We start from the raw sequence: 14534 nt of genomic DNA, 5'->3' as shown, positions 1-14534 counted from the left end.
CAGGTCAGCCCAGTATGAATGTAGATGTTTGTTCAGGTCAGTCCAGTATGAATGTACATGTGTTTGTTCAGGTCAGCCCAGTATGAATGTACATGTGTTTGTTCAGGTCAGCCCAGTATGAATGTAGATGTTTGTTCAGGTCAGCCCAGTATGAATGTACATGTTTGTTCAGGTCAGTCCAATATGAATGTACATGTGTTTGTTCAGGTCAGTCCAGAATGAATGTACATGTGTTTGTTCAGGTCAGCCCAGTATGAATGTATATGTGTTTGTTCACGTCAGCCCAGAATGAATGTACATGTGTTTGTTCAGGTCAGCCCAGTATGAATGTACATGTGTTTGTTCAGGTCAGTCCAATATGAATGTACATGTGTTTGTTCAGGTCAGCCCAGTATGAATGTACATGTGTTTGTTCAGGTCAGTCCAGTATGAATGTACATGTGTTTGTTCAGGTCAGTCCAGTATGAATGTACATGTGTTTGTTCAGGTCAGTCCAGTATGAATGTACATGTGTTTGTTCAAGTCAGCCCAGTATGAATGTACATGTGTTTGTTCAGGTCAGTCCAGTATGAATGTACATGTGTTTGTTCAGGTCAGCCCAGTATGAATGTACATGTGTTTGTTCAGGTCAGCCCATAATGAATAAACATGTGTTTATTTATGACAGCCCAGTATGAATGAACATGTGTTTATTTATGACAGACCAGTATGAATGAACATGTGTTTATTTATGACAGTCCAGTATGAATGTACATGTGTTTGTTCAGGTCAGCCCATAATGAATAAACATGTGTTTATTTACGACAGCCCAGTATGAATGAACTTGTGTGGACGGTGTGTTTGCAGGACGCCCCCTATCACCATGCTGGGGTTGTCGGCCAGCAAGTTTGAAGAGGAGCAGGTGGCTTCCAGCAGAAAAATCACCTCTATGTTTGCTTCTGCTGCCCACAGTAATCTCTGCTCTTCACCTTTAATTACACTCCCTTGTCCCTCTCAGTCAAACCAGCTTGTGGGTGTGAGGGACATCACTCCATCATCAACCGGCTGCAGTTCAAAGTTAGCCTGGGACCCTGGCAGTCAGCTGGGGCTCACACACAATGTCAGTGGTGCCAGGTCAACAGGATCAGCTGCAGTCGTCGTCAGAGATCGGTCTTCATATCCAAACCCACTTTCATTTCTGCACATCAGTTCAGACCAGTGGAGTCCCACACCACAACTCACCCCCTGTCCAGACCCCAAGAAGAAGAAATCAACAAGCTTGAAGTTTTATTTCAAACAGTCAATACAATGGTCAGAGAGCCAGGAGGGCACCCAGGACACCAGTGTGAGAGGGAAAGAAGGTTCAAGAGGGAATGAACAAGAAGAGAGATGTGTGAAGAAGGGTTTCTTTGCCAGCAGACAAAAACAGCAACAACTTGGAGTTCATTCCTTTCACAGTGAGCGCTGGGAAGCAGCTGGTTGTTCAGTCACCAAACACAAAGAGCCTGATTGCTTCTCATACCTTCTGCAAAAAGCAGGCAGCAGTGACAGACCAGCCACTGTGATCCAGCCTGAAAACTTTGAGCAGCCCTGTTTGGTGCTTGAGGAAGCTGAGGAGATGGCCAGTAGTGATAGTACTGTAGGGAAGGGCTTTACCTTAAAATCTGACCCACCAAAAAGTCAGGTGGGCACTGAAACTGTTTATAACCAACATTCTGACAGTATAAATTGGTCAGATGAGAGAAGCTCGTCCACAGTCACACCTTCTACTGTAACCAGCTGCAATGCAGAAGATTCCAAGTGGCCTGGACCTCCTAATGCAATGTTCAGCCACAGCAACAGACTACAGGATGAAGACCTGATGGTCTGTGACAAATGCGGCCAGACACTGCCTGTGTGGGAGATGCCAGAGCACTCTGACTTTCATTTTGCCATGGAGCTTCAGCAATCTGATGGCCCACCACCCTCTGCCTCCCCATTGTCGCTCTCTGACAAGGTGGGAACAGGGAGTTGTAGCAAAAGAAAATCCTCAGAGAGGAGTGGGGGAAGGAGGGGTCGGCCCAGGAAAGTATCAGCTCTGCAAAGCAGCAGTCTGTTGGCATTTTTCACCAAGGACTGAGCCCTGGTGCAATGGGAATGCAATTGTTCATAAAGGAGTTCTAGAATATTATCACTGTCTGTTAAGTGTTTGTTTCATCAAGTGTATATGAAAGCATAGATACTGTGATTGAATCCAATATTCAAAGTTATACTTTGATTGAATCAAATATATGTTTCTAAATGGTATTAATTTGGTTCCTTAAACTTGAGAAGCACAGTAAAGACCACTGAAATCCTGAGGATGCATGTTCCCCCCTTTTGTAAAATCGGTCTTGTGCACATGATAGTGCCTCTTCTGAAATAGCAGGAAACAGAAAAAGTCTTTCTCAGGGCAATGTACACTGATGCTTTACAGAATGGTGCCTGCAAAGACTTCTTTGGCTGCAAGCAAGTCAGATTTGGATTTGGAACAGTTTCATATATGTCGTTCATGTAAATTTGCCACAGAAACTTGCATCACCTTGTAAACACACACACACACACACACACACACACAGCGCACACACACACAGCACGCACACACTTGAAGTGTGCACAAATTGAAAGAAATGCTTTTGTGGATCATGTGGTTTTTTTTCAACTTTATTCTAGAAATGAGATAGTCAAATGCAACCTTCAACATCTTTATCATCACCATATACAACAAAATTGCTCTCTCTCTCTCTCCACCCCCACACCCCTACTTGGGCTGCAGTGTGAAAACTGTCAGCGTCACTCGTAGGTTACATGTCCTAAGACATGGATATACACAAAACAAAAAGGTTCAGCACATGGGACATGGGAAAACATCTGCATTTCAAACAGAGCTGAGTTTGACGTGATAAATGAAGCCATTACACAAATGAGTTTTTTGTTGTTGCTTTTTTAAGTCCACAAAGACAAAACATAATCTGTTGTGGCCTGGTGCATCAAGGTTTCTCCCGAATGAATGAGTAGATAAGAGAAATAAGCTGTAAACTAAAAAGTTCATCTGCAAAGAGCTTACTGAGTGAATCAGTAAGTAAAAAGAAATAAGATTAAATAAAACAAACAAAAACACTAATTGAAAACATTTAACACCTTGAGTGCCAAGGATGCATATATATATACATTGATCAAAGAAGAGGATCGGCTATCATTTGTAAACATTTGGTGAGCGTGGCACATGCAAGTGTGTGTGATTAATATTTCTCTTGCAGAAACTGAACTAAAAGAAACTGGTTTCTACAGACTACTTTTCTACTGCAGTTGCCTAGTTGCTTGTGAATCATGGGCTGAAATTGTGTAGAATACCTGAAGTTAGGATTATATTTCTTAACTTTATGGGAACAAAAGGTATGGCAACACATTTAGTTTTAAGCCTTAATTTATTTTCAATGTTCATTTCAGCTGTTTTGACAAACAATCTGTAACATATATTCAGAAAGTCTGAAATTTGTGCATCTCGCATTTATAGTTCACTTATTGCTAACCATTGTGTTAAAGTTCAAACTATCAGAAATTGATAATCTGTTCAATTACCTATCAGTAAAGTTTGGATAAAATTGTTTGGATGCTAGAATTATTTTTTAATCACCCACCATAACCAAAAAACCACCTGGCAAATAGGAAGCGCAAGCCAGAATAATGTCCAGCACTGAAGAGGTTAAAGTAGAATATCAAGTAGTAAAACAGCAAACAATAAGTCTTAAAAGAAAAAAAAAAGTATGAAGAATAACCAATACGAATTACATTGAAAACGTTGAAATAAGTATTTCAGTACGTGAAAAAGCAATTTAAATGTTTTAAAAGTAAATATATATGATGAGAAGTACATCAATAAGAAAAGAATGCAAACAGAAATGTTTAAAGAGAGAAATATTGAAATATAATAAACATAAAGTAATTGATTAGAATCAGAGACAAAATAATATTTCAGGATCAGAAAAAAAGCAAGCAAAGTGTTTTAACAAAGAAAAATTGAAATATAACAAACATGAAGTAATTGGAAAGAATCGGTGACAACAATTCAGGTTTAGATTATGTAAAATGCTTAGTGTAGTGGTCTTCAGTTTAATGTCTTCTACTTTAAATGATATTAGACAGGGAGAAAAAAGGGGAGGGGGGTGGGGGCGGCGTGGTGGGAACACAATTGGGCAGAGGGTGAAGAATGGTGAGTGTGTGTATGTGTGTGTGTGCATGTGTGTGTGGTGGGGAAAGATACAGAGCATTGGAAAAATAAAACAATACAAGAGAGGCAAGGCCTTCAAGACTCACTTGTGATACACTTTTAAAAAAATCCAAGCTTTTTATGTATTGAGTATAATTTCAAAATGTAATGTTTAAGATGAGAAAGATCAGTTTAAAGCAAATTAAGTCCCCTAGCATTAATTACAGAGTAATTTCCCTTTTTTTACTATCTGCACCAAAACGTTTGCAAAATAAATAAAACTTCCATGCTTAGCAAAAGAAGTTCCTGTTTGAACAAAAAATGATAATAATGACTGCTCTTGTTGTTGGGTCAGAATATCAGATCAAAGTGCCAAGTTTAGAGAATACAAAAAATATAAATATAAGTGCAGTTTGCATATAATTAGCCTTCATTTTTTTTTTTTTTTTTTTTTTTTTTTTTTTTTGGTGCCCATCCCAGAGGTGCAATATTGTTTTAAACAAGATGACTGGAAAGAACTGAACTTTTACATTTTTATGCCTAATTTGGTGTCAACTGACAAAGTATTTGCAGAGAAAATGTCAATGTTAAAGTTTACCACGGACACACACACACACACACACACACACACACACACACAGACAACCGAACACCGGGTTAAAACATAGACTCACTTTGTTTACAAAGTGAGTCAAAAAGGGAGACATAGGCATATGGAAGGAAATGTTAACATCAAACAACTATAACAAATGCCCTGTTGGACTATGCAGCAAACATTCTGCAATAGCAGATAACATCTTGAATTGTCAAAAATACATTCACAAGAATTTTCCGAGAAGTTTGGTAAAAACGATTTTAGACTCTGACATTCAAAGAGTTCGTGTTTGCTAGAAATAGATTCTCCACACATGCATTTAACATCTTTGCTGAACTTTGTTATAAAAGCGTTCAGATTTATCCTGTTCGATAAAGCCTGAATTTGCCTTAATCTGATTAAATTACTGAATGTATTTGATTGATTGATAGATTCCAGTTGTTGAATATTATTTATACTTTTATTTAAAACTTTGCCATTTTGCTGGTATACTTCCCTGACTTTGCTCCACGTTGCTTTTTCTAGTAAGCGGTACCCCTCGTACAGACAAAGGCATATAAAGTTTTGTGGTTCCCTATTGTTTTGCACCTTTTCTTGCAGCCACAGAAAGGTGTGCAGTCAGGACAGTGTTACATAGTATATCATCCACAGAACACTTTCCTGTGAGCTTAACCATCTGTTCTCTGGTTTATGATATGGTTAACAGGTTGACGTCATATTCAACACATGAACATGTTACACAGAAAGTATATTGCTAAGATTAGATTAGTCCAGTAGCAGTGCAGTCACTTGGTTGGTTGTGTGGCCAGGTCACAAGACATCCAGCCTACTTGAGAAACAAGTCCAACCCCTCTATTAGTGGTACTCACTTGGATGCAGCACAAATCACTGTGGATTGATTACTTTGGCAGCAACAGTTGTTAATTCTTTTATTTGGGAGGGTGTGCAGCCTGCTTTTGTGGAGGGCTTCTTGTCACTCGCAGAATAAGAAGTAGGTCATATGACAAAATGGGCAGCCCACCACTGTAACTGGCTTCTCTTAGTTTGCACTGCAGTTGTTCTCACAACTTTTCAGCAGAGTTTATAAACAGATCAGTTTGAATACGTAATGGCATATATATGACAAGAAACACGCTCAAAGTAAACATAGAAGACTGAAGCAAATAATAGGTGTATTTATATTAATAAAACCAAATATATCTTGTAAACTTGCAAAAATAGTCACAAAAAATGTTCAAAATCCTTTCATCAGAACATCAATGTCCACAACGAAATTTTAGCCTTTCAGTGACCTGGAAAAAAAGGAAATGGAATGCACATGCACACGTGGTTCTCACTAAAAATAACCAGAACCTCCACAAAAATAAGACGAAAGTGGGTCTGCACACCCTCCCTATCACTGCAGTATACGCATACACACACACATGCGCACACACACACATGTATTCCTTTCACAGACTTGGGGTTGTGGGCCAAAGTTCATACTCGAAGTAAAACTATGTTTCCATAATTGGTGTCATAGCAACTGCAGAGCTGTGCAGTGTTGGGTGAAAGTTTGAATTCTTCTTCTTCTTCTTCTTCTTCCACATTCGCCTCCCATTAGATGAGCAGCCTGGTGTCCTCGATGAAGGCTGCCATCTGTCGCAGCTCTGCCAGGGTGCCGTACAGTTTGGCTTCCACTGCTGTCAGTGTTGGCCAGTACTTCCTCCTGGATGCTGCATGCATCCTACAGTCTTGAAGGATGTGGTCGGTTGTCATTGGTCTCTCACCACAAGGGCATTCTCCACTCTTCTGGGTTATATTTGGTGTGCTGGAGGCGCCACTTTATTCCTTGCTGTGCCTTGATGATTGTCTTGATTTCATCGTATGACACCATTTTGTTGGCCTGCTCCTTTTGCCAGAATGTCCGCTTTTTCGCTGCCTCTGATGCCACAGTGTGCTGAAAGTTTGAATAATTTCCCAGGCATATGTCATCTGATATTTTGATCACATGATTTGGGCAGACAGATGAATGTAATGCATATTATAATAATTCACATGATTTTTCTGACAGATGGAGGCTGACAAGATTTTCTGTGTTGGTTATCTCTGATGACCCCGTTCATCATCATGGGATGATGGAGGATTTTTAAGGTTTTTTTCTTTGGTTATATGCCAGTGCAAAATGTCATGAATGAAGGTGGTAGCCTGTCTGTTTGCAAAACACATAAATTTTGAACACAAGTTGAAGAAACTATAATCAACTCTGTATGGCTCTGAACTTATGAGCTGAGAAGTGAGCAGAATGTGATGTTACAGGACATGCTGTCTAAATTCTACAATTCCTGATGAAACCTGTATCCCTTTTTCACCTCAACATTGATATGTGTGATGCAAGTGGTCACATTTTGCTGGGGAAATCTCCTGTCAAAGGCATTGATGATGAATGATAGATGGGAGCTACAAAATGTTCAGCAGGTATGAAGAAAACAGAAGAGACATGGAATTTTATTAGGATGCAAGGAGAAAAAACAGGATAAAAAGCACTGGGTTAATTTTTCCAGGATAAAAAGTGGAGGCAAGGGACAGGACTAATGCTGCACAGAAACTGTGTCTCAGCAAGAGACTCCAAGTAGTAATGGTGGAAACAAAATGTGAGGGGCAAAAAACCCTAAACAAAGTAAACCCCAGCATTTGTTGTAGAGATCCACCTTCTTGTCCAGTCTGTGGAAAGCACAGAAAAGAAGAAAAGAAAAAGAAAAAAAGAAGACAGCTTGCATTTTGGATTCTGTAAACTGGACAGTGAAGCAAAAACCAGAAAGCTATAGTGATAATGCCAAAGGACAGACAGTAAGAAAAGGGAAACAGCTTTGATAGTTAACAGGCTGGGTCAGGGATTACAGGGAAACATCAGAACATGAATCTGATATGCATTGCCACACATTTTATACAAAATACCTCACTATACACAGATACATACATCCACATCTCTCTCTCTCTCTCTCTATATATATATATATATATGGACTATCTATTTTTACAGCATTGTATATATTTTGATAATCATATTTGAATTGTGTACTGATGTAAATATTTCAGTGTGAAATATAATTTATTTGTGTATCATACTATTTCATTTGCAGTACATGAAACAGGCTTCAGAGCTTATTTGGTTGTTGCTGAGGGCCCAGTCTGAGTGTGCGGTCTTCCATAAGGAAAATGTTGGGAGAACAGCGGAATGTATCATAGTAGAAAAGGTCAACAATTTCAAACAGGAGATGACAGATCTGCACAACTGTAAATATTATATATATATATATATATATATATATATATATATTCTCAGGATAAGGATAGGTCAAAGATGGGCATGGAACAGGATCAACAGGGAGTATGTTTCCCTTTTAGATCCAAGTAAGTTTAACACATGTTCATGATTGATGTGATTGTGCACGTGTGATTGCATATATTTTGATTTGGGAATACTTTTAAGATGGATGTCTTTTCCAGTCCTTGATATGTTCACATGAACTCCATGAGAATAGTTAAAGAATGCTTGAGCCTTAAATAATGGAACAATAAGATGAACAGATGAATGATCTGGGTCTTTTCAAAAATAATTTTAAGTTGGAACTCTAATTTTTCACAATTTCCGTTTATTTCATTAGAATGTTTGACTGGGGAATAAAACAGTTGGCAGTCTCTGCAAACCCTCCCTTTTGTATTTGGTAGTGTGCCCCATTAGGCAACATAGACACTGACATAACCATGGCCAGTAAATCCCCAAACTAACTTATTTTGTCAAAGCTGAAAGTTTGCACATGATTTTTCATGCCCCAATAGACCTCTGCCGGACTTCAACTTATTTTCATCTGCATAGGTAATGTCTGGGTGTGAGTTTTTATCGTGGTGTATGACTGCTGCCAATGATCCTGTTTCAGACTTCATACTGAACAAAGACAGATACATTTTTCAGATGCTGGTTAAAAGCATGCACATGTAAAATCTTTCTTCCCTGCATTGTGAGATGGTCAGAAGCTTTCACATTACACATCGTCACACAGTCAACTCCAGATTGTTTATTTTCCGTCTGTCTGGTCAGAGGGCTGACTTTTGTACAGTTTTTTTTTAAAGTTTTTATTTATATCTTTTTTTCTTTAAATTTTTTTTATTTTTTTTATTTTTTTATTGTGGAAGTGCTATAATTGTCCATGAACAATTAGTCAGGTACAATAGCCGAGTGATAAACGCATATGACTTTTGATCTGAGGGTCCCTTGTTTGAACTAGGTAACAGTCCAGACAGCAAGCGTGTTCTTCTTTTCTTGGAATGCGTCCTCAATGCTTTGAGTGATGAATGTGATCTGGTCTTCTGTTGATCTGTGTTGGCGGAAGCCTGCCTGTTCAGGGCTCAGCAGCTGATACTTTTTAAGGTGCCAGACAAGCTTAGTCTCTCTATCAGCTTTCCTAAGCAGCTTGTAAGGCAGATGGGTCTGTAGCTGTCAGCCTTCGACTTGTCCTTTCCCTTTTTGTGAATGGGGATCATGTGTGTGTGGGTCTGTGAGACCCATAATGTTGGGATGGACATTGTTGATATATTTTGTTATATATTTTGTTCTCTAGAAAGTGTGGGTCTGTTTTGACCCACAAAGTATGAATGGGGATTGCTATTTGCAAGATGTTTTTATTCATTTACCATATAGCCTAGACAATTCAAAATAAGCAGAAAGGGTTCCTGTAAATAATAATCATAAAATTGAGGAATGTATGAAACCTTGAGTTAATCTGATGAAACAGAATTTTTATTATATTTTTTAAACCCCGATTACTGTTCAGTAAAGGCTTGCACGCTATCGGTTTAAATGATGCGACTGTCACTTCCCCTACCTCGTTGTAAAGATAAACCAGAATCATTCCTGATGACTGACAAAAGATTCACACCTGTTATTTGAGGGAAGTCGAAACTTTGTTCTTTTGTCTGCCTTGTAAAGCATGGTGTCAGAAGCTGTGATTGTCAGAAGATTCCATAACACATTTTTAGCGGGTCTTCGATATAAAAAAATTTTTTTTAAAGTATTGTTAGCGTCCTGAACAGAAACTAGCAAAGTTTCACCCACCAGGAAAATAAAATTTTAGTGCCCCATCCCAGTGGCCCGAATGGCGTGCATGATTTCTGTTATTTCGCACAGCCATTTATGTTTGCCTACATTAAACTGATTTAACGCAGTTTGTAATTTTCAGCGACGAGCTCGTTAAAACTGACCCTGTTCAGGTGACTTAAATTTAGATTATAAATTCATCGTAAATAATCAACACTTCATTCCTATACTCATTAGAAAGTAGGCGTTGAGCTCTTTCTTTTGCAACTTATCCGACGTAAATCAGTGCAGGAATCATTAAGAAATCTATCACTGAACACCTTGTAAGAAACACAGTTTCTCTCAGATTTGGCCTAATTTGAGCCGATCTGCTTCGCAGCACATGTGATTGTCTTTGTAGTTCGCTTAACTTGCATAAATTGGCACAGTGAGTGATTGAGTGGTCACTCCATACCTGGTCAGTCATCTGACCAGAGCCTCTCTCTCTCTCTCTTGCTGCGTCGCAAGCAGTGTGTGTGTCGTGTGTGTTCCCACAGGCTGACATCTCGCTACGTGTCACTGCACTGTCTTCTTCTTTTCATCTCTTCTCCTTTCATCTCTTCTCTCATTGTCTTCTTCTGTTCTTCTCCATTATTTGTTCTTCTGTTCTTCTCTCATTATTTGTCTTCTCTTTCTTATATCTTCTTCTTAGCTCTTCTTCTCATCTAATAACTATTGTAAATAAAACAATAGAAAAACCCATTTGTGACTGGCCTCCATATGTTCCTGGCCTGTGTGCGGGAGTTCATGTCTATCCTTTAATACAGTAAATCATCATTTATTTAGTTCTTTTGTACCGCCGTCCCCTTATATACCACTCGTCCCCTTATATACCACTCGTCCCCTTATATACCACTACACCGCTACAAAAGTGGCGTTGCGGACAGGATAAAGATCCATCACATAATAGATCTAAATTATCAGTTCTTTTAACCAAATTTAATCCATCCCTAAACCACAGCCCTTTACCACCAAGTGTACCTTGTTACAACTTGGCGCTGTGAGCATAGGATGTGCAAATTCATTATATCTCTTAATAAGTCACAGCTCCAAGCCAAGCTTAGCATATCACAATTATAAGACATGAGCCTACATTCATGTACAAGCTTTGTAGCTCGTCTCTGTGCCCTCTCAATTGCAATCGATTGATGAGGACACCAAATATTATTTCCATACTCCAGAGCTTTATATAGTTTTACAAAAATATCACAGTCAGGATAATTAAAAGTTCTTTTGATTATTCCAATCACTTGATTTGCTTTATTTATGGCAGTTATGAATATATAGGTCAAATGAAAGATTACTATCTAAAGTGACTCCTAGGTCTTTTTCATTGTCACATGATTTTACTATGTTTGTAGTGTTATTCAGCTGCATAGTATATGTTTTGTTTGGATTTCTTCTACCAGCATGCATCACTTTACATTTGTCCACATTAAAATACTGATTCCATTTCTCTGTCCAAACCTGGTGTTTGTCCAGATCTTGCTGCAGGCTGTTACTGTTGCATGTCTTGTTATATATTTTGGTGTCATCGTCAAAGATTTTACAAGATGATTCTACAGTCTGGAAGGTCATTAATAAAAACAGTAAAAAGTACTGGTCCTAGAATACTTACCTGCGGTATTCCACTATGAATGTCAGCATCAGAGTACGCATCACCAACTCTGACTTTCTGAGTTCTTCCTGTCAAAAAATATTTTGTCAATTTGTGTAAACTACTGACTATGCCATAAGCTTCTAGTTTCTTTAAGTCTTTCATCTGGTATACTATCAAAAGCTTTACGAATATCTAGGTAAATTATGTCACTGGGTCACCTTTGTCAAGTAACTTTAGTTAGTAATTTCCTCCATCACCTCCAAAAGCTGTGTGACACAAGACCTTTTACGTCTAAAGCCATGTTGGCACTTAGCATACAGATTATTTGTATCCGTGTGTGAAATAATGGCATCCGTTACAAAGGATTCTAGAATTTTGCATGTGATACAAGTTAGACTTACTGGTCGATAGTTTCCTGGCTCAGATTGACCCTTTCTTAAAAATTGCTGCGATATCAGCTTTTTTCCAATCTTTGGGAACAATACCTAATTCTACTGACCTATTGTACAGTAATGTCAGTGGGTATGACAATTCTTTTGCTGGCTCTTTTAATACCCTTGGTGGTATTTTGTCTGGTCCCTGTGCTTTTAAGGCATGAAGTTCCCTCAACTATTTTTTTCAACAGCTTGTGGAGTATCTCGGAAATTGATACACCACTCGACATGGAGCACTCTTGTCAGTACTGGTAGGATGGAAATATCTTCATTAGTGAAGACGCTAGCAAAAAAACTTGTTCAAGGTCTTAGCTTTTTCTTTTTCAGATTTGGCTAAACCACCACCATCTTATGCCTGTATTATAATGAGTTTTTTTCTTGTGCATATTTCCAAAAGTATCTTGGATTTGTTTTACACTTGCTTGCAACATATTTCTCATGTGCTTTCTCTGCCTTCTATATCACTTTATTGCATTTGTTTCTCACTTTCTTGTATTTCATATACAATAATCCATACTTTTTCTTTCCATTTCGTTGTTGTCGATGTACCTTATAGTCGTCCTTCTTCAGTTTGTAAAAATCTATTGTACAATTTGTGTTTCTTTGTCACACTTTTAGACACTTCTCATCCATAAGCTGAGGGATAAGGGGTTTGAATTTCTGTCCGCTTTTACGGAGACTGATGGTATGCATGTCTCCATGCTTTCCATCACAATATACATATATATATATTTTAAAATTGTGGACAATGTTACTTCTACATCTTTGTTTTCCAACACAGAGAATTCAAAACTGACTAATTTTCTCCCTCATCAAGTCAATGTTCTGTATTAAGGTCAAACTTATATTTTCTTTTCTGAAAAGTATTTTCTCTTGACACATATAGGTCACATGTCAATATGTCGTGGTCACTCTTCCCCATGGGGTCCATGTGTGTAATATCTGATATTAAGTGATCATCATTAACTTATACTAAGTCATCAAAAGTAGATTTTTATTGTTTCATGTGGCTTGTTGGCTGTGTAACTTTCTGAATGAGGAAAGCATCTCTAAAGGATTATATAAAAAATATATATAAATATAAAATAAATTCGTTATTTAATTCGCCACTCCATGCACCGTTCCACTGCAACTAACAGATTCATCATTTGCTCCTTTGGAAGTACACCACAGGCTTATGCGTTACTCAGATCCGGCTAAGAGTCAATTCCAGTTAAATCTGGCGAATTTTGATTAAAAAAACAAACAAAAATGCTTAGATTAAAAACAACAAACTAACAAAAAATTATTTGCTCCTGTCCTCGGGAGCGTGCTGATGTTTTGCCACGAAAACCGTAACATTGGACATGTGCTTTTTTTCTTCTGAAATTACGTCAGCTGATGATGCGGTGAAACAGTGATGACTGATCTGGGATCTAAAATCGAAGTGCCAAAGATTCATTCCTATTACGAACAGAAAATATTTTGTTTTATACCAGATTTTAGGCAAATAGGAAACACTGTTCTTCCTTTTGTGTCTTTACATGACGTTAAAAAAAAAAAGAAAAAAAAAGAGAGTAATATTGAGCCCTGCAGAACAGTGAAACATTGGTGATTCCTGCACTGTTATTGGGGATTTAAAAACTTTTTTTTCCTTTTTGTCAGCTTCAAGTGGGCTTGCCCCCCACACCCCCCCCCCCCCCCCCTCCCAGGGAGGTATCACCTTTACATTGCACCAGGGCTTTTGCAGCACCCCATCTCCCCGGCTACAGTACGCTTTTTTATTCAGTCTCTCACATCTCTGAATATACAAAACAACAAAATTTCACCCCAGTGTGCAAAACAGGGCTGGTTTGAGCAGTATGTCAGATAGCTTTATGAACTTTCACGTCACTGCGACTTCGTGGAGAGAGACGAAGCCATTAGGGACCGTTTAGTGCTGGGACTGAATGATAAAGAGGAATTAAAAAAAAACAACTACAGCTGAATGCATCTCCCCTTAAAAACTGCTATTGACACAGCACGTCATCATGACTTCGTCAAATGTCAAGTATTTGATCAACGAAGCTTGACTGCTGACACACCATGCACTACGCCGTCCCCACTCTCACGCTTCACACACACAGGCGGGGTGGACGAGGGAGAAGTGTGATGGATCATCGCGTATGTAATGGCAGCTCATGACCATCGTTTCAGACGGGAGCGTGTCGATACTCCCCCGCGTCAATACTCCCCCGTGTCGATACTCCCCCGTGTGTGTGTGTGTGTGTGTGTGTGTGTGGTTGTTGCTGCTGCAGTTGTTGTCTGTGTGTGTGGTGGTTGTTGCTGCTGCAGTTGTTGTCGTCGTCTTCTTCAGTTTAGCGTCTTTTAACCAAAAGTGTTATTTGACAAACACAGAGGAAAAAGACAGCTACTGGTGAGGGAAAAGTAACTGTTCACGCAGTGTGTGTGTGTGTGTTAGATAACTTATAACTGGTGAAATTTTGTGTAAAATATGAGATTACAATATAACATCCTTAGAACGAAATACTCATGATAAAAGTAAGCGAACTTGACTAATCAACAATTAAAGATTTGAATCGGTATGATTAAGCACTGATAAG

The 14534-nt window shown here is 38.6% G+C and overlaps 1 protein-coding gene across 1 annotated transcript in view; it reads left to right on the top strand.

Annotated features, from left to right (window-relative positions):
• LOC143296061 (DNA polymerase eta-like) overlaps positions 1-10462 on the top strand; it is a 128383-nt gene extending 117921 nt beyond the window's left edge. Inside the window, exon 11 of the mRNA XM_076607813.1 lies at positions 847-10462. Within this exon, the coding sequence (XP_076463928.1) occupies positions 847-2098 (1252 nt within the window). The 3' untranslated portion in view covers positions 2099-10462. The remainder of the gene's footprint in view (positions 1-846) is intronic.
• Positions 10463-14534: the final 4072 nt, after the last annotated feature.

The sequence above is a fragment of the Babylonia areolata genome, chromosome 21, assembly GCF_041734735.1.
Source record: "Babylonia areolata isolate BAREFJ2019XMU chromosome 21, ASM4173473v1, whole genome shotgun sequence".
Classification (NCBI taxonomy): Eukaryota; Metazoa; Mollusca; class Gastropoda; order Neogastropoda; family Buccinidae; genus Babylonia; species Babylonia areolata.
Note: the sequence above shows the minus strand (reverse complement) of the source record. Positions and strands in the feature narration are given on the sequence as shown.